Genomic DNA, 24,626 nt, shown 5'->3' on the forward strand with positions numbered 1-24,626 from the left:
GCTGCTCTTATGGATTTGTTTTGTGGAAATTAACTGGTTTTAATTAAATGACAGAAATGTGTCAGAGATGGCATTTATCATATTATACTCCAGGCATCAGGACCACAGTTAGCTCCTCTGTAACTGCTGGTCCTAAGCAGCGTAAAACTAAAGTATAGTTTAGTAAGTTTATGTGTAAACGTGTAAATTTCTTAATTGCTGTTTCTCCACAAATGAGTTAAGGGATTGTTTTTTCTCATGCAATTTTGCTTCTTGGTTAGGGGCCGAAAATCTGTGGATGACTCCCCAATCATTTCCAGTCGCTTTGCTTATGGCTTCCTCCAGCAAGCTATAAACTACACTGATGAGGCACAGGGTACACAACACAACAATCATTCCTCCGTACTGTCTGAGCAGCATGTTACCATAATATTTCAAGCCTTTGCCTGTATGATATAGCATTGTGTGGGGGTGGTACTTTGCTCACTGCTCCCTCCAGTCCATCACTGCCCCAAAGTTAGTTGTCACGTGACACACACCACAGCAACAAAATGTTTCCTCTGCATTTAACCCATCACCTGAGGGAGCAGTGGGCATGACTGGCGCCCATGGAGAAGTGTGTGGCATTTCAGGATTCAAACTAGCAATCGTCTGATTACGGGTTTGTTTCCTTACCTAGGCCAACACTGAATAGCAGGTAAGGAAACATATATAGTTATATATTTATTTTGTGTGTATTATTTTTTTCAGAGTTTGTCCAAGCCAGAGGACAGGTGGCTAAAACAGAGAAGTCCTGTGAAAAACACATCACTTTCTTTATCAAGGTCAATATATGTTCACAGTCAGTGCTTTGTAGTCAACCAGGACATAGTGGTACACAATGAAGATTGTAGATATGACACAACCCAGAGTTCAGGGCCACACAGTATCTACAGTTTCAGCGAGCTGCTTATTCTGGAGCTGCCCCTAGCTCCACTTACAAGGGCTTAAAGCAGGTCGGAAAAGTCCACTAATGTGTTAATGTGTTTTGTTCCTCCAATGTGTTGCTGTACACAATTGCAAGTGCTTCTGGTTTCTTTCTTCTCTGTACAAATATAACAATATTGAAACATTTTCTGTTTCAAGGATGCATGAAGCTGAAGAGAGATCAACAATAAGATCCGATGGTAGTTGGGGAGAGTAGCATACATCCCACATCTCCTGTACAGCGATAGTGTCTCCCTTCTTTTAGATTCAACTCTTAGAAAAATAACTTTTGTTTTATGTCTTGTCACAGTTTATTGCATATGTGTTTTTCCTAAGGTGGTAATACACTTGGTTGAACAGTACTTTAGACATCATCGCAGCTATTTCCTGTCCACATCAACATGTCTTCATGGCAATGAAGGCCACGCCTCTAAAAAAGAAAAAGAGATGGTATCAAGGTGAGACAATTGACATTGCTTTCTAAAGTAGAAGTTGAGCTTTATGGTTAATTTTGGCTATATACGTGTTAGACAGTACATAGTGAAACAAAATAACCTTTTCCGGAACCTGGTGCTACATGTAACATTTGAACGATTAGACAAAGTTACATACTGACATAAAGTGCGCGTGTGCGATGCAGAAAAACTGGGCTACATAGTGCAAACAGAGGACACAGGCAGTACAAGATAACATTTAACAAAAAAAATTTAGACAACAATAAGACAGACAGCGCTAAACAGGTGAAATTAATTATAAATAAATGTGCAAAGTAAAATAGTGCAAATATTACTGTGCAAAATGGAGCAGTGCATTAGTAGATGATATTACAGATAGATAATCAAAATGGGACGATGTGTGAATAGATGATATTACCGATGATATTCATTCAACATAATCATTCAACATAATCATACAACATAACAGTGGTGTGTGTGTGTGTGTGAGGGTGTCAGTCCAGAGGGGTGATGGCTTGTGGGATGAAGCTATTGCAGAGTCAGTGAGGGCCCGAATGCTTCGGTACCTTTTTCTGGATGGTAGAAGGGTGAAGAGTGCATGTGAGGGGTGTGCTGGTGACTTTCCTGATACAGCGTGTGTTGTTAATGTCTGTTATGAAGGGAAGAGAGACTCCGGGGATCTTCTCAGCTGTCCTCACTATCTGCTGTAAGGGCTTACGGCCCAATGCGGTGCAGTTTCCAGACCAGACGGTGATACAGCTGGTCAGAATATTCATAATGGTCCCTCTATAGAAGGTGGTGAGGATGGGCTTTCCTCAGCCTCCTTAGGAAGTACAGATGCTGCTGGGCTTTCTTGGCTGTTGAGCTGGTGTTAAGACTCCAGGAGAGGTTCTCCTCTTACTGAACACCAAGGAACTTTGTGTTCTTGACGATCTCCACACAAGAACCGTCGATGTTCAGTGGAGATGTCCCTCCATTGTCTTCGGAAGTCAACAATTATCTCCTTCATTTGTCCATGTTCAGAAATAGATTGTTGCCCTTACACCAGTCCATCAGTCACTGACGGTTAAAATTGAGAGGTTAAATTGGTTAATTGGCTTTCTGGTTAAATTGATAGTTTTTATTATGCATTCATGCGTTCTTTAATACATTTCCCTCATCTCATTCTATTTTCAGTCTGTTTTGCAAACTCGGTGCTCTAGTCAGATGCGTAACACCTTTCCTGGGTAAGCAGCACCTAAAGAGACAAATGACTCTAACTTGTGTGTCTTTTTCCCACTTTTTCCCATTGTTATTGGATTTAATGATTGGATGGAACCCTGTGTGTCTGTTGGTTTATGTATTTTTTAAGCACTGCTATATTTTTCTGCACCAGGAAACATTTCTACTTCTTTGACAAATTGTATGCAGACCCTGGCAAGGTCACTGGACACAAGGTTGGAATAAAAGTATATTGGTTTGATGGATAACAATTTTAGTTTATAGATTGATACTGCATTATTTTATATTTTCATGCTATTGCTATTCTTCAGAACTATCATACAGACTCCAGTGGAATCAGTCTGGCTTGCTTTGTGGACCTTCTTTGAAGAAGCAGCAGCAGATTTGGAGATTGTGCGAGATAATATAATATTGGAGTCAGTCAGTCTGACCATAATCCAGTCCAGAGAGGCACCCCAAGGCTTGTCCTACATCTTGGAGACTTTGATACCAGTCTTGACAGCTTTGTTTAAGCACTTAGCAGAATGTCACTATGGAGAGGATCTTATAGGTAGACTTTTTTTTTCTTTTTACATTTAAAAAGAAATCTGCCAGAGTGATGATGAGGAAAGATACAGTAATTCTGTTAGATTCACTTAAATGGATTAAACTTCTTCTTAGCACTAGCTCAGGCTGTCCTTCCTTGACAAATGAAGAGCTTTGATATAGTTAGGGACGTCTAAATTTGGTAATTTTCTACAGCCATCCTGACATACAACAGTAAGCATTATCCCATAAGTCCTTACAGTGGCTATGGAAAGTATTCAGACCCCTTTACATTTTCAATCTTTGTTATATTGCAGCCATTTGCAATATCATTTAAGTTAATTTTTCCTAATTAATGTACACACTGCACTCCATATTGACAGAAAAACACAGAATTATTGAAATTTTTGCAGATTTATATACAAAGAAAAACTAAAATATCACAAGATTTCTGTGGTGACCAAGATTAAACGTTTTGGCCTTAATTCTAACCGGTATGTGTGGAGAAAACCAGGCACTGCTCATCAAATGTCCAATATAGCCCCAACGGTGAAGCGTGGTGGTGGCAGCATCATGCTGTTGGGACTGAAGGGACAGGACGACCAAGAAGAGAGATATCCTGGACAAAAACAGAGTATTCAGGACCTCAGACTGGCCCCAAGATTTTTACCTTCCAATAAGACAATGACCCTAAGCACACTGCTAAAATAACGAAGGAGTGGTTTCACCACAACTCTGTAACTGTTCTTGAATGGCCCAGCCAGAGCCCTGACTTAAACCCAATTGAGCATTTCTGGAGAGACCTATAAATGGCTGTCCATCAACGTTTACCATCCAACCTGCCAGAACTGGAGAGGATCTGCAAGGAGGAATGCAGAGGAACTCCAAATCCCCAAAAAGGTGTAAAATACTTTTCACCAAAAAGACTCATTCTTGTATTAGATCAAAGGGAAGCTTCTTCTAAATACTGAGCAAAGGTATAAGGTGAATACTTAGGACCATGGGGTGCTGTGCGTACATTAATGAGGAGAAAAATAACTTTTTTAGCAAAAAAAAAAAGAGTGAAGAGTTGAAGGAGGTCAGATTACTTTCCGTACCCCCTGAAAATTATATTACACACACACACAGTTTATGAATTATTATACCTAGCCATGTGTATATGTCAGAAAACTGCTGATATTCAAAATAAACAGTGTAACCTTCTGTCAAACATGATGTTAAAAAAGCGTTCATATGAATGGACTGCTGACTGATCCATTTAAGACCTTAATATGAAGAATGATTTATCATTTAAGTTTCAAAAATGTTCTATACCGTGCTATCTTTTTATTTCAGACGGCGAAATCAAAGGATCCTGTTACAGGATCCTGACCAGCCTTTATTATTTGGGGACCTGTAAAAACATCTATGTAGAGGGGTGGGTAGACTATACACATATTTTTTTCTGATTCATTAATAATAAAAATCAACATATATCAATTCTTGCTACAGGCACAGGTCAGAATTGGGAGCATGCCTGGCTGCAGTGACTGCTGCTTTTCCTGTGTGTTTTCTGGAAGTTCCTGAGAATGAGCTCAAACCCCACTCTATATCCAGCACCAGCAACACCAGTAAAGACTCACACTTCCATACTGGCATACACATCTGCACAAGGACCGTCCTAAGCGACTTTCTCCCTTCTCAGGTGTGCCTGCAGGCTCACATGTTGAGGAGGTGCATGAAGTCCTTCCCTCTCTACACCAAGCTTTGAGAGAGGTGGAAGAGTTCATGGGTGCAGGGCCTTCGGCACGACTTGCTACCCTGTCCCAGGTCACTGAGGTGACCCTCCCTCTTCTCTGCAGTTATTTTTCCCACTGGGGAAGGAACAGTTGTTCATCTGTCACGACCCAACATGTCAATGCGCTTTTGGGCCAGATCCTCTCAATCATTTATGTACACTTAGGAACCTCTGATGGAACCAAGATGAAAAACTTAGCTGGTAAGTCTGTTACCTGGTATAATTAGCACTGATTGTATGCTTTGCATAATACGCATTTATTTCCTCAAAACTCACCGTGGCATATTGTTGTTCCTAAATAAATATGTTCAGTGAATTTGTTAAAAGTTTTATGCCACATAGACACAGCCTAATTAATAAAATATATAGACTCTTGACTTTAAAGAGACTTATTTTACACAAAACTTTTCTGAAAATTCATTACAACAACAAACTTATACATCTTCCTGTTTATCAACTATTTTTGCTGTATTGCCTAGTTGTTTCTCAGCCAATGATTAGTGGGGCAGAACCTGGACTTCTGAAGAGTCACTTCTTGCCAATTATGGAGAATCTCAAGAAGAGGGCAGAGTCAATTCTGCTTGAGGAGGACCTTATGAAGACAGAATGGAGGGGTGACATGTCAGAGGCAGAGCTTCTGATCCAGGACCAATTTGCAGTGTTGGTTCGGGACATTTATTCTTTCTACCCTCTTCTCCTCCCTTACGTGGACTTGTACAGGTGAGAGTATAAAATATGTGTATGTTCTATATTGTTTTGAACGCTCACTTTGAAACTGCTCACGTTGGCAAGCAGAGCCGAATCAAATTCTGCAATCTCTAGTTATTAGTTTTCTCTGTATCCATTTTTTGTTAAAATAAAATACCTATTATTTCATGCCTCCGTGAAACAGTTTTGTACAAATTAGTGTGATATGCTAAATATTTTAGACTTCCTGAAATTGACTCAATCACTGAGAATCAATGGTGTGTTTAAAGTGGGAAAAGAGTGATAGACATATGTTCTTGTCTTGCAGTGGTCTTCTGAATTCTGAACCATAGTCCGACTAGTTGTCTTAATAAGTTGTGAAATGAAACATTTATGTATTTATTCATGATTGTTTCTAGGATAACTTGGATGACAGCTCTAAATCCTGAGGCTGAGAGTCTCTTTAACATGATGGCAGAGATTTTCATTTTCTGGGCTAAATCTCACGTGAGCAATTTGAGCAACGCATATCATCATCTGTCTTCAAGCATAAAAAACATAACTGACTGTTTTTTCAGAATTTCAAATGGGAAGAGCAGAATTTTGTGGTCCAGAATGAAATCAATAATGCAGAATTTCTTGTTAACATCAGCAAAAACAAGATGACCAAGGTAGAGGCATTATAAACTGATTTGGCTTGATTTGAATTCAATGTTTGGCCTCATTGATTAGCCACTACTATATGGTAACCAATAGAATATATGCATTTGAATATGATTTCGAGAGAGATAGTTGCCAATGCATTATCAGTAGATGCCACTGTATTCATAAACAGTGCGCTCTCCAAAAAGAGAAGAGGAAGTTGAAGAGAAAGGGTGACCACTACTCTGCGCAAACCTCTCTCATTGTGGCTGCAGTGAAGAAATCTCTATCTATTGGTCTGACTGTTTGTCCCCCTGGTGCCCAGGATGTCATAACTGAGGCTAAGAGACGACTGGGTCAAGTAGAAAAACAAATCATTATATTAATTTCATTATATTCTACATGTGAACAGGGGGTTAATTCAGATCACATTTTCTGGTTTGCTCTCAGAAGGACACAGAAGATGAAGTGGAAGATACCATCTGCAAAAGGCTTCAGAAAGAAAATATGGTAATCCAGAAAAAAAAATAATGTTCATCAAGCAGCATTACAACCATCTGCCTGATATTGTGTAGGCTCCCCTTGTTCCTCTAAGACTGCAGAGTATGAATTACACAAGGAAGACCCCACAAGACCTGAAATGATCTGACCCATTCATCTGGTTATATTCATGTCAGTCAGAACCTTCTTTCTCTCAACAACATGAACAGATTTATTTAACTTATATAACAACTATAACAATACATATAACAACAATATAACAATGGTTCAAGAATCCACTTCCCCAATCGGTGGTTTTAATGATGTGGACAGTCTGTGTAACAGTGAAACTGCTAATTAATTATATTTAACGTTTTTATTTCCTCACTTTTATCTACACTTGAAGACTTGTCTGTTTTCTGTATTGGCAGGAAATTTCAGAAAACACATTTGACATCGAAGTGAATACAGAACGTGTTTTGTGTGTTGCAAGAGTTCTCTTTCACTTGGACCTGGTGAGTTCACAAGCAGGCAGCCCTCTCATGTTCTGCTGATGGTCTGGTGTCTTTCTTTAAAATGCATTTACAGCCCTATTTAATTGTCTGTTGCAGCTGGAGCGCCCTCAGAGGATAAAGAAAAGTGCATGGAGCAAGCTGCTGTCTAAACAGAGAAAAAGAGCCGTGGTGGCCTGTTTCAGAATGGCACCACTTTACAATATACCCAGGCATATAAATCAGTTTTTTGCAAGATTAGATGATTCATCTAGTCTTCTTTATTAGACGACAAATAAAAAATTCACTTGTTTGCTTGTCTTGCTGTCTCTTTTGCAGGCATTCAGCTGTGAACCTTTTTTTAATGGGATATTGTAAGGCCTGGGTAGAAGCAGAGACTGATTCATTTGAAAATAAGATGATCGAGACTTTGACTGTAAGAGACCTTTTATTACAACTTTCTTGTTGAATTTCATAATAATGCATTTTTAAAATGGTTTCAAATGTTGTTGGACAATGTAATACGTTAAGATAAATTTTTTTATTGCAATGCTAGGGTCGCTAAAACAAGTCAAGGCAAAATGGTTTACATAGCAATAGTGAACTGCCTGGCTTGCCTTTGGCGCTGCAGGGGTCAGGAACAGAAAAATTCCTGTGTTGCCTTGCTCCAAAATGTGGTCTCTATGCTGGAATGGGCTTCCCGTGCTCTGTCTTCAAAAGCCATCATTTGTTGTGCACATCCTTGCTAAACCCGAAACTGCACTTATGCCTTTGTTTGTTATTCTGTAAGGTTTTGCGCTAAATCTAGGCTATAGTTGCATTATAATTAAATGTGCGCATGGTGTGTTGATCAGGGAGGCCACGAGGACAAATGCAAAGAAGAAAGTGATGTGACATACGAGAGAAAAATGTGCATCGATCCTCTTCATCAGTTAATCACACTGTTCAGCCAAAGTACTTTGACAGAAAAGAGGTACACGAAGGAACTTATCATTTGATTGCACCACACTTTAAGATAGATTGATATCTATCAATCTTCTCAACGCTTTGTTCTCTTTGAATCCATAGCAGCCTGGAGGTAAATGGTCTTTATGCATCTTTTGCATCAATCATGTCCAAGGTGAGACCATCATATCATCATGGCGTTCATGTTATTTATAAAATAAAGAAAAGCATGAGCTGGATTTATTCTATCCTATGTCTTCAGAGCTGTCACAGAGAAGAGAAGGAAGATGAAGATGTAAAATCATTTGAGGTTTGATTTTGCGCATTAGTATATCGTAATATTGAGCTAAAAATTCATGAGCATTCTGACCATAAGATTTATATCACAGAACTGGTTCGTTGTGTTTTTGGGCCATCTGTGATAGTTTCTGAATAAATGGATTTTCTTTGTGTGTGAGAAATAATTGTGACATATTTTAATAACGATGAGCCAATAGGAAATTTCCTAGGCTAACCCAACGATATGGATATTTTAATTCACTCCTTCTCTCTTTTCTTCAGAGTTTTCACATGGTTTTTACACACACCTATTATTTAAGATTTTCTATCCTGAGGTGAATTAGGATTAAGGTTGCTAAAGACTCACAGTAAATGCTAAAGCTACAAATGGGTAGAAGTCCTATCTTATACTCTCGTAATCAACAGGAGAAGGAGATGGAGAAACAGAAATTGTTATATGAACAAGCTAGGCTACACAATCGTGGGGCAGCTGAGCTGGTGCTACAGGCCATCAGCAGAAGCAGGGGTATGAAATGTTATCTTAATGTTTGTCTGATTTTGCCCTTGTTACGTCACTAATTCCACATATTTTATGATAAAAACCTATCTTACTGAATAGCCACTGCAGTAGAAGTGATGTTCATGCCTTGACAGTTTATTAATTTTTTTGTAGTGGGATAGAATGCTAGAATGAAATAAATAATTTTAAAAAAGGGACTAACGGTTGAAAGATCTTAACTGTTGTCCGAAGGTGCTAAGGGACCAGTACTGGAGTCCACACTGAAGCTTGGAATTGCTATTCTCAACGGAGGAAATGCCACTGTGCAACAGGTACCTTCGTTTGGAGGTTCATAATGACATAAAATACACATGCTTATTGACTGTGCACTAAAAACAAAAAATACAAAAATCTCTTTTACTCATAACCCATATTTACATCACAATTTGCTTTATATTAAAGCCACATTTTAAAGCATGCAAAAGACATGCTTCATTTCTACTAATACCCATATTTTGTCTGTATAAAATGTAAATACAGTCAGAAACGTCTAACCAGAACTTGAAGTATTTTCCAATGAATCAGCAACCTTTTTATAGCACACTGACATTGTCATTTTTGCAGAAAATGTTGGACTATTTAAGACAAAAGCGGGATGTGGGTTTCTTCCAGAGTCTAGCAGACCTCATGCAGACTTGCAGGTTTGTATGTAAGGACATCCATTAGCTGCCTTTTCCTCTGTGATTTTGACATATATTGCTGTATTGCTGCTCATTTCACAGTGTTCTGAATCTCAGTGTATTTGAGAGACAGAAAAAGGCAGACGGGCTGGGTCTGGTTACAGAAGACAGTGCAGGTATTTTGGTTTTCATGAAATCATTCCATGTAATTAATTCCATAAACATTGTGCTACTATGGTTATTATACCTGTTGAGAATAGTTCAGGAGTTCATATTTAGACTTTCTATGATTAGTTTCTCACTTTTAGTGTGACAGGTGCTCAAGCCATAAAAACTGTACATACTGTACATCTGTTCAAATTCTTAATGACATTTTGTCCCAGGATCAGTAGTGTAGTTGGTTTTTAAAAGAGTTTTTGAAACTCTTCACAGAGATTTGAACACTCACTTTATATATATATTTTTACATCATTTATTTATACCTTTTGGGGTAAGTCCCAGGTTCAAACCTCACTTTACAACCATTGTGTTTCTGAGCTGACACTTAACCCTGAGTGTCTCCAGAGGGACTGTCCCTGTAACTCTTGATTCTAATTCATCAAATGTAAATGTATTTTATTGGTCAGTGAACAGATAACATACATGCAAATGGACAGGTCAGATAATGTTACTGACATCTGAATGTTTCCATAGACTTATGATCACATTGGTCAAAGCAGACAAAGGAACTGTCCAAATACAATCGGTTAAGGTGGCAGATTGCTACTTTGGTGTTCATCTACAGCCAACAGACGTAACTCTCACAGAGCTCAACCTCTCTTTCTCAGGTGACAAGATAATGTCAGATGAAGGACTAACTTGTGACCTCTTTCGTTTTCTTCAACTGTTGTGTGAAGGTCACAATTCAGGTTTTATAAAACACACACACAAAACATCAAATATATACATCACGCATGTTACAAGCATTAATGTTGAGAAACTTCAGATTTTCAGAATTACCTTAGGACCCAAACTGGCAACAACACAACAGTTAATCTTGTAATATCAACTGTGGACTACCTACTGAGGATACAGGTGCAACTTTCATTTTCATTTTTGAAAAGAAATAAATACATAATGGGATTTACTATTTAATGTATAAAATGCTGATTGAAAATATATATCCATTTATGTTTGTATATTATATTCGCCAATGTTATCACTTCAAAATGATTTCAAATATTTTGGATTTTTGAAATCAACAGGAATCAGTGAGTGACTTCTACTGGCATTACTCAGCAAAGGAGGTTGTAGATGTACATGGGCAACGGAATTTCTCAAAAGCAATTGCTGTGGCCAAACAGATTTTTAGCAGTCTCACTGAATATATTCAGGTAGATGTCCACATTTTATTTAGTAATGTTTATTTAACTATGATAAATGTATCTACTTGTGAAAGTGAAAGTGAAAATGACCATATCTTAAAATATTAAACCTCAACATTATTATTATTATTATTAATGCTCAACATTATTATTAGATTTATTTTTGATTATTTTTTGATTTTCAAAAATTCGCAAAGGGATCAAAACTATACGTACATACTCAAGTATATACATACACCCAGATAAATATTAGCAGTGATCAGGCTCTCTTATATTCCCACTAGTGGTTATAAGCAGGTGACATATGTTTGACAGGACTCTTTGGGAGAAATAGGAAAGTCCAGGGAGCTCATTGACAATCTAAGAAACAGAATTGTAGTTTCACACAAGTCAGGGAGGAATCATTTCTAAACAGCTGCAGTGTCCATTGTTATTGGAAGTTGTTGCCAAGGTCTGAAAGAAGACCCAACAAGTCTCTGCAGAGTTAGGATGTTCAGAAAAAACTTAGGTGCTACCAAAGACTATTTACTGACACCCCTGCGCCTACAGTAAAATTTACAGTGACATGCACTGAGATGGTGCTATGCATGAAAGAAGACCCTGTTCCAGAATCAATGCCGATAAAATCCTTCATGTCTGTTATTGGGGTGGTAGTAGACTAGTGTTTTAGACACTCGCCTATCAACCCCCTCTTACTACCATTGTGTCCATGAGAAAAACACTTAAAGTCTCCTAAATGTAAATGACAGATGAAGCAAAGAGGTTCAAGGTTAAAATGAAGAGCTGTTAATCATGGTTGTGGTAGCCACATGCAGCCAGTGAATGTACGTATATATTTGAGACTGTTTATAACATTTTTATCAAAATAAATTCTAAATTGTGCACCGAATTTATTACATTTTAAGATCATTTTAAAATATCAACACGTCCTGTAAACAGGGTCCTTGTACTGGCAACCAGAAGTGTTTGGCTCATAGTCGTCTATGGGATGCTGTTGTTGGATTCCTCCACATATTCGCTCAAATGCAGATGAAATTGTGTCAGGTTTGTTCCGATGACCATTTTACAACATATTATCAAGAGCTTAACATTACCTAAAATAAAGTTAATGTATTTACAGGATTCAAGTCAAACTGAGCTGCTCAAAGAGTTAATGGATTTACAAAAGGACATGGTTGTTATGCTACTGTCCATGTTAGAAGGTAAAATACAAATTCTATATATTTGAATCTTTGTCGTTGTGTTCATTCTTCTTCTTCTTTTACTAGGAAATGTGGTGAATGGGACAATTGGCAAACAGATGGTGGATATGTTAGAAGAATCCTCATACAATGTGGAAATGATCCTTGTGTTCTTTGACATGTTCCTCAAATTCAAAGACCTGACCTTATCAGATGCTTTTAAAGAACACGACCCGGACATGACAGGTTTTATCTCCAAAAAAGATATCCAGAGAGTCATGGAGGAATCTCAGACCTACACTCCACTTGAAACCAAATTCCTGTTGTCCTGCATGGAAATAAATGAACGTGACCTCTTGGACTATCATGCCTTTGTGAAACGTTTTCATGAGCCAGCAAAAGATATTAGTTTCAACATAGCTGTGCTCCTCACCAGTTTGTCAGAACACATGCCTGGTGATGGTCGCTTGTCCACTTTTTTGAAACTGGCTGAGAGTGTGCTCAGGTATCTGCATTTGTATTTTTTTTATGAAATGTGGTACTTCCTAGTTACATTTTTGCATGATTTCATTGTGTGATACATTGCATTTTTTTTTTTTTATAAACTAGGTACTTCCAGCCCAACCTGGGCCGGATTGAGATCCTAGGTAGTGGTAAGTGTATCGAGAGAGTCTATTTTGAGATCAGTGAGTCAAGCCGAAGACAGTGGGACAAACCCCAGGTGAAGGAATCTAAAAGACAGTTCATATTTGATGTTATTAACAAGGGGGCTGAGAAGGAGAAGATGGAACTCTTTGTGAACTTCTGTGAGGACACCATCTTTGAAATGCAGCTTGCTGGTTTGATTTCGGTAAAGGATGAAAAAAAGAACATTGATGGTGAGAAAAAAGGTGAAAATAATTCCACGTGGCAACAATTTCTTTTTGCTCCATGGTATGCTGTAAGATTGGTGATAGAAATGTTATCATCAAGTCAAATAAGGAGGCAAAAGAAGAAGATGACAATAAGAAGTCTTTTTGCGACCTCTTGCGCTTTTTTTATTCACATGGCAGAAAAGGGGCTCCATATGATCACCTTCTTCCTCCATGTACTCTACCTCATTTTCATTAATGGGGGATTAATTGAGAGGGTGAAGAGCATGAGAATTGCTGACCTTATACTTGACATACCCGATCCCATCCTGGATGAGTTTCAAAGCTGCACTGTGAGTTTGGGGAATGGATCTGAGAATCAAAACGACTCTTTTGAGGCAAGAAAGAATCTAATAAGAAGTATGGATTTTGATACAGACCTCTCAGATATCTACAAAGACCAAAATATTTTTGGACTACATCTGAGTAAGGAAAGTGGAAAGTACAGACTCCTTGCTCAAAAACCAAAAGCCACATTTCATCATCATTGCTCTTCAACCATGAAACTTGAATCAAATCCAGATTTTGAGGTAATTCTACATTATAAACAAAACACCACAAAAAGCAGCTTGCCAAATAAAACAACTTGTGGAGGTTGTTTTATTTGGCAATTAAATATATATAATTGTTTCCTGATCTCCAGTATTATAAACTAGTGCACAGTGAGATGTGCTAAAGTTACAGCTTCACTGTTCCTAGAAAATTATTGTATTAATTGAGAACTGAACATCTAAAGTATTGAACACAATTGTTTCAATCATCTTGCTGCATTGGGACAGTGGCTGTTTTACTGACTTACTATTCATCTCTCGGTTATTCTATGGCAGGGGTGGGCAAACAAGCTCGGGGGGCCACATTGACTACACATCAGACTTAAAACATATAAAAGGCATTAGAGTATTAATATTCTGGGGCCAGCACCAGATGCATACATATCAGACTTAAACATATAAAAGGCATTACAGTATTGATATTTACATTCACTTTTAGTGGGAACTGCGTTGCTTATCAGCTTTCACTTGGGAGAAAAGCTTGCTAAACTAAGAAAGAAAAGGAATTGAGTAGGTTGGATGTAAATAGTTGAATATTAGATGTGTGTTACATGGAGGTTATAAACAGTTTAGTGTAGGTGGGCGGTTTGGCACCTACATTGCCGCGTTGTAAGTTCAAACCTCACTTGAAACAACATATCTAAATTAACCTTAATTTATTTCATTTGGTCTGAGGAACGGAGACCTTCATTTAGCAGTTGTCATACCAAACCTGACAATTTCTTTTTTATCATTTTCAAATGTAGAAAAGACCAAAGCAATGTTGGTTGAAGAGAGTTGTTTCAAAGTTTTAAAGCTTTATTTCTTATAAAGCAGTGTCTGATGAGCTATGCCTAGACTGAGTTCGAGCCTCACCTGTCTTTAACCTTAGTTCATTATTTCTGAAAAACACTGAGCTCCGTTTGGCAATTGCCATGCCAGATCTTTTAGAACTTTAGCATTAGTTCAGCATATTTTGTCTGAGTATGTCTGGCAGTGCACTAGACCTAATGTCCTCATAATTGACAAATTATTTATTTGGACGCTATACTGACTCAAACCATTGGCTAAGATTACACAATTGCCTTATGCTAGTGTAGCTTGGCCCTAACTGGCAATTTTCCTTATTTTAGACTGTTTTCAATTGTGGAACAGCCCAACGCAAAAATGGGTTGAGAGATGAGTATAAGGTTTTACAGTAAATACCCTCAAACCTGGTGAAACCCATGTGTAGCTGCAGTGCCGCAATTGATAAGTGCGTGGTACTTATAAAACAATGTCTGACAAGCTATACCGATTTTGTGCGTTCAAGCCTCACCTGGAGCAAAGCTTCTGTTACCGTATTTCCTTTCATTATCTTTCAGGGACAATGACTTTAGACTTAATGTCCTCACAATTGATTAATTTTTGTTTTAGACGCTTTACTGACTCAAAACTTTGGACAATTTTATTTTCTTTTTCAAGTGTAGCTTTGAGATTCTTAGGTAAGGTCAGAACTAACAATTTTCCACATTTTAGAGTGTTTTCAATTGTGGAACAGCCCCTCGTCGTCAAGGGCTGAGAGCGATTTATTTGAAGGGTTTACAGTTGAAATCCAAAAACCTGGTGAAACCCATGTGCAGCTCCAGTGGCGCAATCGGTTAGCGCGCGGTAATTATTAAAAAGTTTCTGATGAGATATTCCGAGGTTGTGAGTTCAAGCCTCACCTGGAGCAATGTGTCTTTAACCTTATTTCATTTCATTATGCCTGAGGGACACTGAGCGTCCTTTGGCAGTTGCCATGCAATATCATTTAGAACTTTAGCCTTAGTTCAACCTTTTAGATCTGAGTAACATAAACTTCCTCTTGGTAGTGCATTAGACTTAATGTCTTCATAATGTACTAATTTTTGATTTAGACGCTTTACTGACTCAAACCTTTGGACATCATTTTTAGCAATATTCTTATTCAAGTGTAGCTTTGAGATTCTTAGGTCAGGTCAGAACTGACAATTTTCCACATTTTAGAGCATTTTCAATTGTGGAACAGCCCATCGTCATCATGGGTTGAAAGCAATGCAATTTAAGGTTGTACAGTTGAGATCCACAAACCTGGAAAAACTCATGGGTGTTCCAATGGCGTAATCGGTCAGCGTGCGGTACTTACAATAGAATGTCTGATGAGCTATGCCAAAAGACCAAAGAGAAGTTTGTTGGGAGCGATGTAGTTTAAGGGTTTACAGTCAAAATCCAAAAACCTAGTGAACCACATGTGTAGCTCCAGTGGCTTCATCGGTTAGCATGCGGAAGTTCAAAAACAGTTTCTGATGAGTAATGCCGGGGTTGTGTGTTCGAGCCACGTCTAGAGCACGAGGAGCAAACTAGAGCCTTAGTTAAACATTTTAGATCTGAGTCTCATAAACCTCCTCTTCGTAGTACATGAAACTTAATGTACTCATAATATACAAATTTTTTATTTAGACGCTTTACTGACTCAAACCTCGGGACTCATTTTTAAATATATTCTTATTCAAGTGTAGCTCTAAAATGCTTAGGTTAGGTCAGAACTGACAATTTTCCAAATTTTAAAGCGTTTTCAATTGTGGAACAGCCCCTCGTCGTCAAGGGTTGAGAGCGATGTATTTGAAGGGTTTACAGTCGAAATCCAAAAACCTGGTGAAACCCATGTGCAGCTCCAGTGGCGCAATCGGTTAGCCCGCGGTACTTATAAAACAGTTTCTGATGAGCTATGCCGAGGTTGTGAGTTCAAGCCTCACCTGGAGCAACGTGTCTTTAACCTTATTTCATTTCATTTTGCCTGAGCTGAGCGTCCTTTGGCAGTTGCCATGCAATATCATTTAAAACTTTAGCCTTAGTTCAACCTTTTAGATCTGAGTAACATAAACTTCCTCTTGGTTGTGCATTAGACTTAATGCCTTCATAATGTACTAATTTTTGATTTAGACGCTTTACTGACTCAAACCTTTGGACATCATTTTTAGCAATATTCTTATTCAAGTGTAGCTATGAGATTCTTAGGTCAGGTCAGAACTGACAGTTTTCCACATTTTAGAGCATTTTCAATTGTGGAACAGCCCATCGTCATCATGGGTTGAAAGCAATGCATTTTAAGGTTGTACAGTTGAGATCCACAAACCTGGAAAAACTCATGGGTGTTCCAATGGCGTAATCGGTCAGCGTGCGGTACTTACAATAGAATGTCTGATGAGCTATGCCAAAAGACCAAAGAGAAGTTTTTTGGGAGCGATGTAGTTTAAGGGTTTACAGTCAAAATCCAAAAACCTAGTGAACCACATGTGTATCTCCAGTGGCTTCATCGGTTAGCATACGGAAGTTCAAAAACAGTTTCTGATGAGTAATGCCGGGGTTGTGTGTTCGAGCCACGTCTAGAGCACGAGGAGCAAACTAGAGCCTTAGTTAAACATTTTAGATCTGAGTCTCATAAACCTTCTCTTCGTAGTACATGAAACTTAATGTACTCATAATATACAAATTTTTTATTTAGACGCTTTACTGACTCCAACGTCGGGACTCATTTTTAAATATATTCTTATTCAAGTGTAGCTCTAAAATGCTTAGGTTAGGTCAGAACTGACAATTTTCCAAATTTTAGAGCGTTTTCAATTGTGGAACAGCCCCTCGTCGTCAAGGGTTGAGAGCGATGTATTTGAAGGGTTTACAGTCGAAATCCAAAAACCTGGTGAAACCCATGTGCAGCTCCAGTGGCGCAATCGGTTAGCGCGCGGTACTTATAAAACAGTTTCTGATGAGCTATGCCGAGGTTGTGAGTTCAAGCCTCACCTGGAGCAACGTGTCTTTAACCTTATTTCATTTCATTTTGCCTGAGCTGAGCGTCCTTTGGCAGTTGCCATGCAATATCATTTAGAACTTTAGCCTTAGTTCAACCTTTTAGATCTGAGTAACATAAACTTCCTCTTGGTAGTGCATTAGACTTAATGCCTTCATAATGTACTAATTTTTGATTTAGACGCTTTACTGACTCAAACCTTTGGACATCATTTTTAGCAATATTCTTATTCAAGTGTAGCTATGAGATTCTTAGGTCAGGTCAGAACTGACAGTTTTCCACATTTTAGAGCATTTTCAATTGTGGAACAGCCCATCGTCATCATGGGTTGAAAGCAATGCATTTTAAGGTTGTACAGTTGAGATCCACAAACCTGGAAAAACTCATGGGTGTTCCAATGGCGTAATCGGTCAGCATGCGGTACTTACAATAGAATGTCTGATGAGCTATGCCAAAAGACCAAAGAGAAGTTTGTTGGGAGCGATGTAGTTTAAGGGTTTACAGTCAAAATCCAAAAACCTAGTGAACCACATGTGTAGCTCCAGTGGCTTCATCGGTTAGCATGCGGAAGTTCAAAAACAGTTTCTGATGAGTAATGCCGGGGTTGTGTGTTCGAGCCACGTCTAGAGCACGAGGAGCAAACTAGAGGCTTAGTTAAACATTTTAGATCTGAGTCTCATAAACCTCCTCTTCGTAGTACATGAAACTTAATGTACTCATAATATACAAATTTTTTATTTAGACGCTTTACTGACTCAAACCTCGGGACTCATTTTTAAATATATTCTTATTCAAGTGTAGCTCTAAAATGCTTAGGTTAGGTCAGAACTGACAATTTTCCAAATTTTAGAGCGTTTTCAATTGTGGAACAGCCCCTCGTCGTCAAGGGTTGAGAGCGATGTATTTGAAGGGTTTACAGTCGAAATCCAAAAACCTGGTGAAACCCATGTGCAGCTCCAGTGGCGCAATCGGTTAGCGCGCGGTACTTATAAAACAGTTTCTGATGAGCTATGCCGAGGTTGTGAGTTCAAGCCTCACCTGGAGCAACGTGTCTTTAACCTTATTTCATTTCATTTTGCCTGAGCTGAGCGTCCTTTGGCAGTTGCCATGCAATATCATTTAGAACTTTAGCCTTAGTTCAACCTTTTAGATCTGAGTAACATAAACTTCCTCTTGGTTGTGCATTAGACTTAATGCCTTCATAATGTACTAATTTTTGATTTAGACGCTTTACTGACTCAAACCTTTGGACATCATTTTTAGCAATATTCTTATTCAAGTGTAGCTATGAGATTCTTAGGTCAGGTCAGAACTGACAGTTTTCCACATTTTAGAGCATTTTCAATTGTGGAACAGCCCATCGTCATCATGGGTTGAAAGCAATGCAATTTAATGTTGTACAGTTGAGATCCACAAACCTGGAATAACTCATGGGTGTTCCAATGGCGTAATCGGTCAGCGTGCGGTACTTACAATAGAATGTCTGATGAGCTATGCCAAAAGACCAAAGAGAAGTTTGTTGGGAGCGATGTAGTTTAAGGGTTTACAGTCAAAATCCAAAAACCTAGTGAACCACATGTGTAGCTCCAGTGGCTTCATCGGTTAGCATGCGGAAGTTCAAAAACAGTTTCTGATGAGTAATGCCGGGGTTGTGTGTTCGAGCCACGTCTAGAGCACGAGGAGCAAACTAGAGGCTTAGTTAAACATTTTAGATCTGAGTCTCATAAACCTCCTCTTCGTAGTACATGAAACTTAATGTACTCATAATATACAAATTTTTTATTTAGACGCTTTACTGACTCAAACCTCGGGACTCATTTTTAAATATATTCTTATTCAAGTGTAGCTCTAAAATGCTTAGGTTAGGTCAGAACTGACAATTTTCCAAATTTTAGAGCGTTTTCAATTGTGGAACAGCCACTCGTCGTCAAGGGTTGAGAGCGATGTATTTGAAGGGTTTACAGTCGAAATCCAAAAACCTGGTGAAACCCATGTGCAGCTCCAGTGGCGCAATCGGTTAGCGCGCGGTACTTATAAAACAGTTTCTGATGAGCTATGCCGAGGTTGTGAGTTCAAGCCTCACCTGGAGCAACGTGTCTTTAACCTTATTTCATTTCATTTTGCCTGAGCTGAGCGTCCTTTGGCAGTTGCCATGCAATATCATTTAGAACTTTAGCCTTAGTTCAACCTTTTAGATCTGAGTAACATAAACTTCCTCTTGGTAGTGCATTAGACTTAATGCCTTCATAATGTACTAATTTTTGATTTAGACGCTTTACTGACTCAAACCTTTGGACATCATTTTTAGCAATATTCTTATTCAAGTGTAGCTTTGAGATTCTTAGGTCAGGTCAGAACTGACAATTTTAAACATTTTAGAGCATTTTCAATTGTGGAACAGCCCATCGTCATCATGGGTTGAAAGCAATGCATTTTAAGGTTGTACAGTTGAGATCCACAAACCTGGAAAAACTCATGGGTGTTCCAATGGCGTAATCGGTCAGCGTGCGGTACTTACAATAGAATGTCTGATGAGCTATGCCAAAAGACCAAAGAGAAGTTTTTTGGGAGCGATGTAGTTTAAGGGTTTACAGTCAAAATCCAAAAACCTAGTGAACCACATGTGTATCTCCAGTGGCTTCATCGGTTAGCATACGGAAGTTCAAAAACAGTTTCTGATGAGTAATGCCGGGGTTGTGTGTTCGAGCCACGTCTAGAGCACGAGGAGCAAACTAGAGCCTTAGTTAAACATTTTAGATCTGAGTCTCATAAACCTTCTCTTCGTAGTACATGAAACTTAATGTCCTTCATAATGTACTAATTTTTTATTTAGACGCTTTACTGACTCAAACCTTTGGACATCATTTTTAGCAATATTCTTATTCAAGTGTAGCTATGAGATTCTTAGGTCAGGTCAGAACTGACAGTTTTCCACATTTTAGAGCATTTTCAATTGTGGAACAGCCCATCGTCATCATGGGTTGAAAGCAATGCAATTTAAGGTTGTACAGTTGAGATCCACAAACCTGGAAAAACTCATGGGTGTTCCAATGGCGTAATCGGTCAGCGTGCGGTACTTACAATAGAATGTCTGATGAGCTATGCCAAAAGACCAAAGAGAAGTTTTTTGGGAGCGATGTAGTTTAAGGGTTTACAGTCAAAATCCAAAAACCTAGTGAACCACATGTGTATCTCCAGTGGCTTCATCGGTTAGCATACGAAGTTCAAAAACAGTTTCTGATGAGTAATGCCGGGGTTGTGTGTTCGAGCCACGTCTAGAGCACGAGGAGCAAACTAGAGCCTTAGTTAAACATTTTAGATCTGAGTCTCATAAACCTTCTCTTCGTAGTACATGAAACTTAATGTACTCATAATATACAAATTTTTTATTTAGACGCTTTACTGACTCAAACGTCGGGACTCATTTTTAAATATATTCTTATTCAAGTGTAGCTCTAAAATGCTTAGGTTAGGTCAGAACTGACAATTTTCCAAATTTTAGAGCGTTTTCAACTGTGGAACAGCCCCTCGTCGTCAAGGGTTGAGAGCGATGTATTTGAAGGGTTTACAGTCGAAATCCAAAAACCTGGTGAAACCCATGTGCAGCTCCAGTGGCGCAATCGGTTAGCGCGCGGTACTTATAAAACAGTTTCTGATGAGCTATGCCGAGGTTGTGAGTTCAAGCCTCACCTGGAGCAACGTGTCTTTAACCTTATTTCATTTCATTTTGCCTGAGCTGAGCGTCCTTTGGCAGTTGCCATGCAATATCATTTAGAACTTTAGCCTTAGTTCAACCTTTTAGATCTGAGTAACATAAACTTCCTCTTGGTTGTGCATTAGACTTAATGCCTTCATAATGTACTAATTTTTGATTTAGACGCTTTACTGACTCAAACCTTTGGACATCATTTTTAGCAATATTCTTATTCAAGTGTAGCTATGAGATTCTTAGGTCAGGTCAGAACTGACAGTTTTCCACATTTTAGAGCATTTTCAATTGTGGAACAGCCCATCGTCATCATGGGTTGAAAGCAATGCATTTAAGGTTGTACAGTTGAGATCCACAAACCTGGAAAAACTCATGGGTGTTCCAATGGCGTAATCGGTCAGCATGCGGTACTTACAATAGAATGTCTGATGAGCTATGCCAAAAGACCAAAGAGAAGTTTGTTGGGAGCGATGTAGTTTAAGGGTTTACAGTCAAAATCCAAAAACCTAGTGAACCACATGTGTAGCTCCAGTGGCTTCATCGGTTAGCATGCGGAAGTTCAAAAACAGTTTCTGATGAGTAATGCCGGGGTTGTGTGTTCGAGCCACGTCTAGAGCACGAGGAGCAAACTAGAGGCTTAGTTAAACATTTTAGATCTGAGTCTCATAAACCTCCTCTTCGTAGTACATGAAACTTAATGTACTCATAATATACAAATTTTTTATTTAGACGCTTTACTGACTCAAACCTCGGGACTCATTTTTAAATATATTCTTATTCAAGTGTAGCTCTAAAATGCTTAGGTTAGGTCAGAACTGACAATTTTCCAAATTTTAGAGCGTTTTCAATTGTGGAACAGCCCCTCGTCGTCAAGGGTTGAGAGCGATGTATTTGAAGGGTTTACAGTCGAAATCCAAAAACCTGGTGAAACCCATGTGCAGCTCCAGTGGCGCAATCGGTTAGCGCGCGGTACTTATAAAACAGTTTCTGATGAGCTATGCCGAGGTTGTGAGTTCAAGCCTCACCTGGAGCAACGTGTCTTTAACCTTATTTCATTTCATTTTGCCTGAGCTGAGCGTCCTTTGGCAGTTGCCATGCAATATCATTTAGAACTTTAGCCTTAGTTCAACCTTTTAGATCTGAGTAACATAAACTTCCTCTTGGTAGTGCATTAGACTTAATGCCTTCATAATGTACTAATTTTTGATTTAGACGCTTTACTGACTCAAACCTTTGGACATCATTTTTAGCAATATTCTTATTCAAGTGTAGCTATGAGATTCTTAGGTCAGGTCAGAACTGACAGTTTTCCACATTTTAGAGCATTTTCAATTGTGGAACAGCCCATCGTCATCATGGGTTGAAAGCAATGCATTTTAAGGTTGTACAGTTGAGATCCACAAACCTGGAAAAACTCATGGGTGTTCCAATGGCGTAATCGGTCAGCGTGCGGTACTTACAATAGAATGTCTGATGAGCTATGCCAAAAGACCAAAGAGAAGTTTTTTGGGAGCGATGTAGTTTAAGGGTTTACAGTCAAAATCCAAAAACCTAGTGAACCACATGTGTATCTCCAGTGGCTTCATCGGTTAGCATACGGAAGTTCAAAAACAGTTTCTGATGAGTAATGCCGGGGTTGTGTGTTCGAGCCACGTCTAGAGCACGAGGAGCAAACTAGAGGCTTAGTTAAACATTTTAGATCTGAGTCTCATAAACCTCCTCTTCGTAGTACATGAAACTTAATGTACTCATAATATACAAATTTTTTATTTAGACGCTTTACTGACTCAAACCTCGGGACTCATTTTTAAATATATTCTTATTCAAGTGTAGCTCTAAAATGCTTAGGTTAGGTCAGAACTGACAATTTTCCAAATTTTAGAGCGTTTTCAATTGTGGAACAGCCCCTCGTCGTCAAGGGTTGAGAGCGATGTATTTGAAGGGTTTACAGTCGAAATCCAAAAACCTGGTGAAACCCATGTGCAGCTCCAGTGGCGCAATCGGTTAGCGCGCGGTACTTATAAAACAGTTTCTGATGAGCTATGCCGAGGTTGTGAGTTCAAGCCTCACCTGGAGCAACGTGTCTTTAACCTTATTTCATTTCATTTTGCCTGAGCTGAGCGTCCTTTGGCAGTTGCCATGCAATATCATTTAAAACTTTAGCCTTAGTTCAACCTTTTAGATCTGAGTAACATAAACTTCCTCTTGGTTGTGCATTAGACTTAATGCCTTCATAATGTACTAATTTTTGATTTAGACGCTTTACTGACTCAAACCTTTGGACATCATTTTTAGCAATATTCTTATTCAAGTGTAGCTATGAGATTCTTAGGTCAGGTCAGAACTGACAGTTTTCCACATTTTAGAGCATTTTCAATTGTGGAACAGCCCATCGTCATCATGGGTTGAAAGCAATGCATTTTAAGGTTGTACAGTTGAGATCCACAAACCTGGAAAAACTCATGGGTGTTCCAATGGCGTAATCGGTCAGCATGCGGTACTTACAATAGAATTTCTGATGAGCTATGCCAAAAGACCAAAGAGAAGTTTGTTGGGAGCGATGTAGTTTAAGGGTTTACAGTCAAAATCCAAAAACCTAGTTAACCACATGTGTATCTCCAGTGGCTTCATCGGTTAGCATACGGAAGTTCAAAAACAGTTTCTGATGAGTAATGCCGGGGTTGTGTGTTCGAGCCACGTCTAGAGCACGAGGAGCAAACTAGAGCCTTAGTTAAACATTTTAGATCTGAGTCTCATAAACCTCCTCTTCGTAGTACATGAAACTTAATGTACTCATAATATACAAATTTTTTATTTAGACGCTTTACTGACTCAAACCTCGGGACTCATTTTTAAATATATTCTTATTCAAGTGTAGCTCTAAAATGCTTAGGTTAGGTCAGAACTGACAATTTTCCAAATTTTAGAGCGTTTTCAATTGTGGAACAGCCCCTCGTCGTCAAGGGTTGAGAGCGATGTATTTGAAGGGTTTACAGTCGAAATCCAAAAACCTGGTGAAACCCATGTGCAGCTCCAGTGGCGCAATCGGTTAGCGCGCGGTACTTATAAAACAGTTTCTGATGAGCTATGCCGAGGTTGTGAGTTCAAGCCTCACCTGGAGCAACGTGTCTTTAACCTTATTTCATTTCATTTGCCTGAGCTGAGCGTCCTTTGGCAGTTGCCATGCAATATCATTTAGAACTTTAGCCTTAGTTCAACCTTTTAGATCTGAGTAACATAAACTTCCTCTTGGTAGTGCATTAGACTTAATGCCTTCATAATGTACTAATTTTTGATTTAGACGCTTTACTGACTCAAACCTTTGGACATCATTTTTAGCAATATTCTTATTCAAGTGTAGCTTTGAGATTCTTAGGTCAGGTCAGAACTGACAATTTTCCACATTTTAGAGCATTTTCAATTGTGGAACAGCCCATCGTCATCATGGGTTGAAAGCAATGCAATTTAATGTTGTACAGTTGAGATCCACAAACCTG

General features: G+C 38.7%; 1 protein-coding gene and 9 non-coding genes across 10 annotated transcripts in view; all 10 read left to right on the forward strand.

Annotated features, from left to right (window-relative positions):
* LOC114795682 (ryanodine receptor 2-like) overlaps positions 1 to 24,626 on the forward strand; it is a 235,565-nt gene that overhangs the window by 22,583 nt on the left and 188,356 nt on the right. The window contains exons 58-88 of the mRNA XM_028989221.1: positions 261 to 355; positions 730 to 803; positions 1,282 to 1,403; positions 2,577 to 2,626; positions 2,776 to 2,836; positions 2,933 to 3,171; positions 4,482 to 4,563; positions 4,638 to 4,756; positions 4,831 to 5,124; positions 5,403 to 5,643; positions 6,030 to 6,117; positions 6,189 to 6,281; positions 6,446 to 6,613; positions 6,703 to 6,762; positions 7,164 to 7,247; positions 7,344 to 7,456; positions 7,563 to 7,659; positions 8,078 to 8,196; positions 8,292 to 8,343; positions 8,431 to 8,478; positions 8,874 to 8,973; positions 9,199 to 9,278; positions 9,571 to 9,647; positions 9,729 to 9,802; positions 10,454 to 10,534; positions 10,612 to 10,700; positions 10,871 to 10,999; positions 11,930 to 12,034; positions 12,111 to 12,192; positions 12,259 to 12,676; positions 12,781 to 13,612. Of these exons, the coding sequence (XP_028845054.1) occupies positions 261 to 355; positions 730 to 803; positions 1,282 to 1,403; positions 2,577 to 2,626; positions 2,776 to 2,836; positions 2,933 to 3,171; positions 4,482 to 4,563; positions 4,638 to 4,756; positions 4,831 to 5,124; positions 5,403 to 5,643; positions 6,030 to 6,117; positions 6,189 to 6,281; positions 6,446 to 6,613; positions 6,703 to 6,762; positions 7,164 to 7,247; positions 7,344 to 7,456; positions 7,563 to 7,659; positions 8,078 to 8,196; positions 8,292 to 8,343; positions 8,431 to 8,478; positions 8,874 to 8,973; positions 9,199 to 9,278; positions 9,571 to 9,647; positions 9,729 to 9,802; positions 10,454 to 10,534; positions 10,612 to 10,700; positions 10,871 to 10,999; positions 11,930 to 12,034; positions 12,111 to 12,192; positions 12,259 to 12,676; positions 12,781 to 13,612 (4,366 nt within the window). The remainder of the gene's footprint in view (positions 1 to 260; positions 356 to 729; positions 804 to 1,281; positions 1,404 to 2,576; positions 2,627 to 2,775; positions 2,837 to 2,932; positions 3,172 to 4,481; positions 4,564 to 4,637; positions 4,757 to 4,830; positions 5,125 to 5,402; positions 5,644 to 6,029; positions 6,118 to 6,188; positions 6,282 to 6,445; positions 6,614 to 6,702; positions 6,763 to 7,163; positions 7,248 to 7,343; positions 7,457 to 7,562; positions 7,660 to 8,077; positions 8,197 to 8,291; positions 8,344 to 8,430; positions 8,479 to 8,873; positions 8,974 to 9,198; positions 9,279 to 9,570; positions 9,648 to 9,728; positions 9,803 to 10,453; positions 10,535 to 10,611; positions 10,701 to 10,870; positions 11,000 to 11,929; positions 12,035 to 12,110; positions 12,193 to 12,258; positions 12,677 to 12,780; positions 13,613 to 24,626) is intronic.
* Positions 15,234 to 15,326, forward strand: trnan-auu (transfer RNA asparagine (anticodon AUU)). Its single transcript is given in 2 exon segments — positions 15,234 to 15,272; positions 15,291 to 15,326. It is a non-coding gene; the product is annotated as a tRNA-Asn (tRNA).
* On the forward strand, positions 16,284 to 16,376 carry trnai-uau (transfer RNA isoleucine (anticodon UAU)). Its single transcript is given in 2 exon segments — positions 16,284 to 16,321; positions 16,341 to 16,376. It is a non-coding gene; the product is annotated as a tRNA-Ile (tRNA).
* On the forward strand, positions 17,329 to 17,421 carry trnai-uau (transfer RNA isoleucine (anticodon UAU)). Its single transcript is given in 2 exon segments — positions 17,329 to 17,366; positions 17,386 to 17,421. It is a non-coding gene; the product is annotated as a tRNA-Ile (tRNA).
* trnai-uau (transfer RNA isoleucine (anticodon UAU)) lies at positions 18,374 to 18,466 on the forward strand. The gene is given in 2 exon segments: positions 18,374 to 18,411; positions 18,431 to 18,466. It is a non-coding gene; the product is annotated as a tRNA-Ile (tRNA).
* Positions 19,419 to 19,511, forward strand: trnai-uau (transfer RNA isoleucine (anticodon UAU)). Its single transcript is given in 2 exon segments — positions 19,419 to 19,456; positions 19,476 to 19,511. It is a non-coding gene; the product is annotated as a tRNA-Ile (tRNA).
* trnai-uau (transfer RNA isoleucine (anticodon UAU)) lies at positions 21,026 to 21,118 on the forward strand. The gene is given in 2 exon segments: positions 21,026 to 21,063; positions 21,083 to 21,118. It is a non-coding gene; the product is annotated as a tRNA-Ile (tRNA).
* Positions 22,070 to 22,162, forward strand: trnai-uau (transfer RNA isoleucine (anticodon UAU)). The gene is given in 2 exon segments: positions 22,070 to 22,107; positions 22,127 to 22,162. It is a non-coding gene; the product is annotated as a tRNA-Ile (tRNA).
* On the forward strand, positions 23,115 to 23,207 carry trnai-uau (transfer RNA isoleucine (anticodon UAU)). Its single transcript is given in 2 exon segments — positions 23,115 to 23,152; positions 23,172 to 23,207. It is a non-coding gene; the product is annotated as a tRNA-Ile (tRNA).
* trnai-uau (transfer RNA isoleucine (anticodon UAU)) lies at positions 24,160 to 24,252 on the forward strand. Its single transcript is given in 2 exon segments — positions 24,160 to 24,197; positions 24,217 to 24,252. It is a non-coding gene; the product is annotated as a tRNA-Ile (tRNA).

Source organism: Denticeps clupeoides, chromosome 8, assembly GCF_900700375.1.
Source record: "Denticeps clupeoides chromosome 8, fDenClu1.1, whole genome shotgun sequence".
NCBI classification, from domain to species: domain Eukaryota; kingdom Metazoa; phylum Chordata; class Actinopteri; order Clupeiformes; family Denticipitidae; genus Denticeps; species Denticeps clupeoides.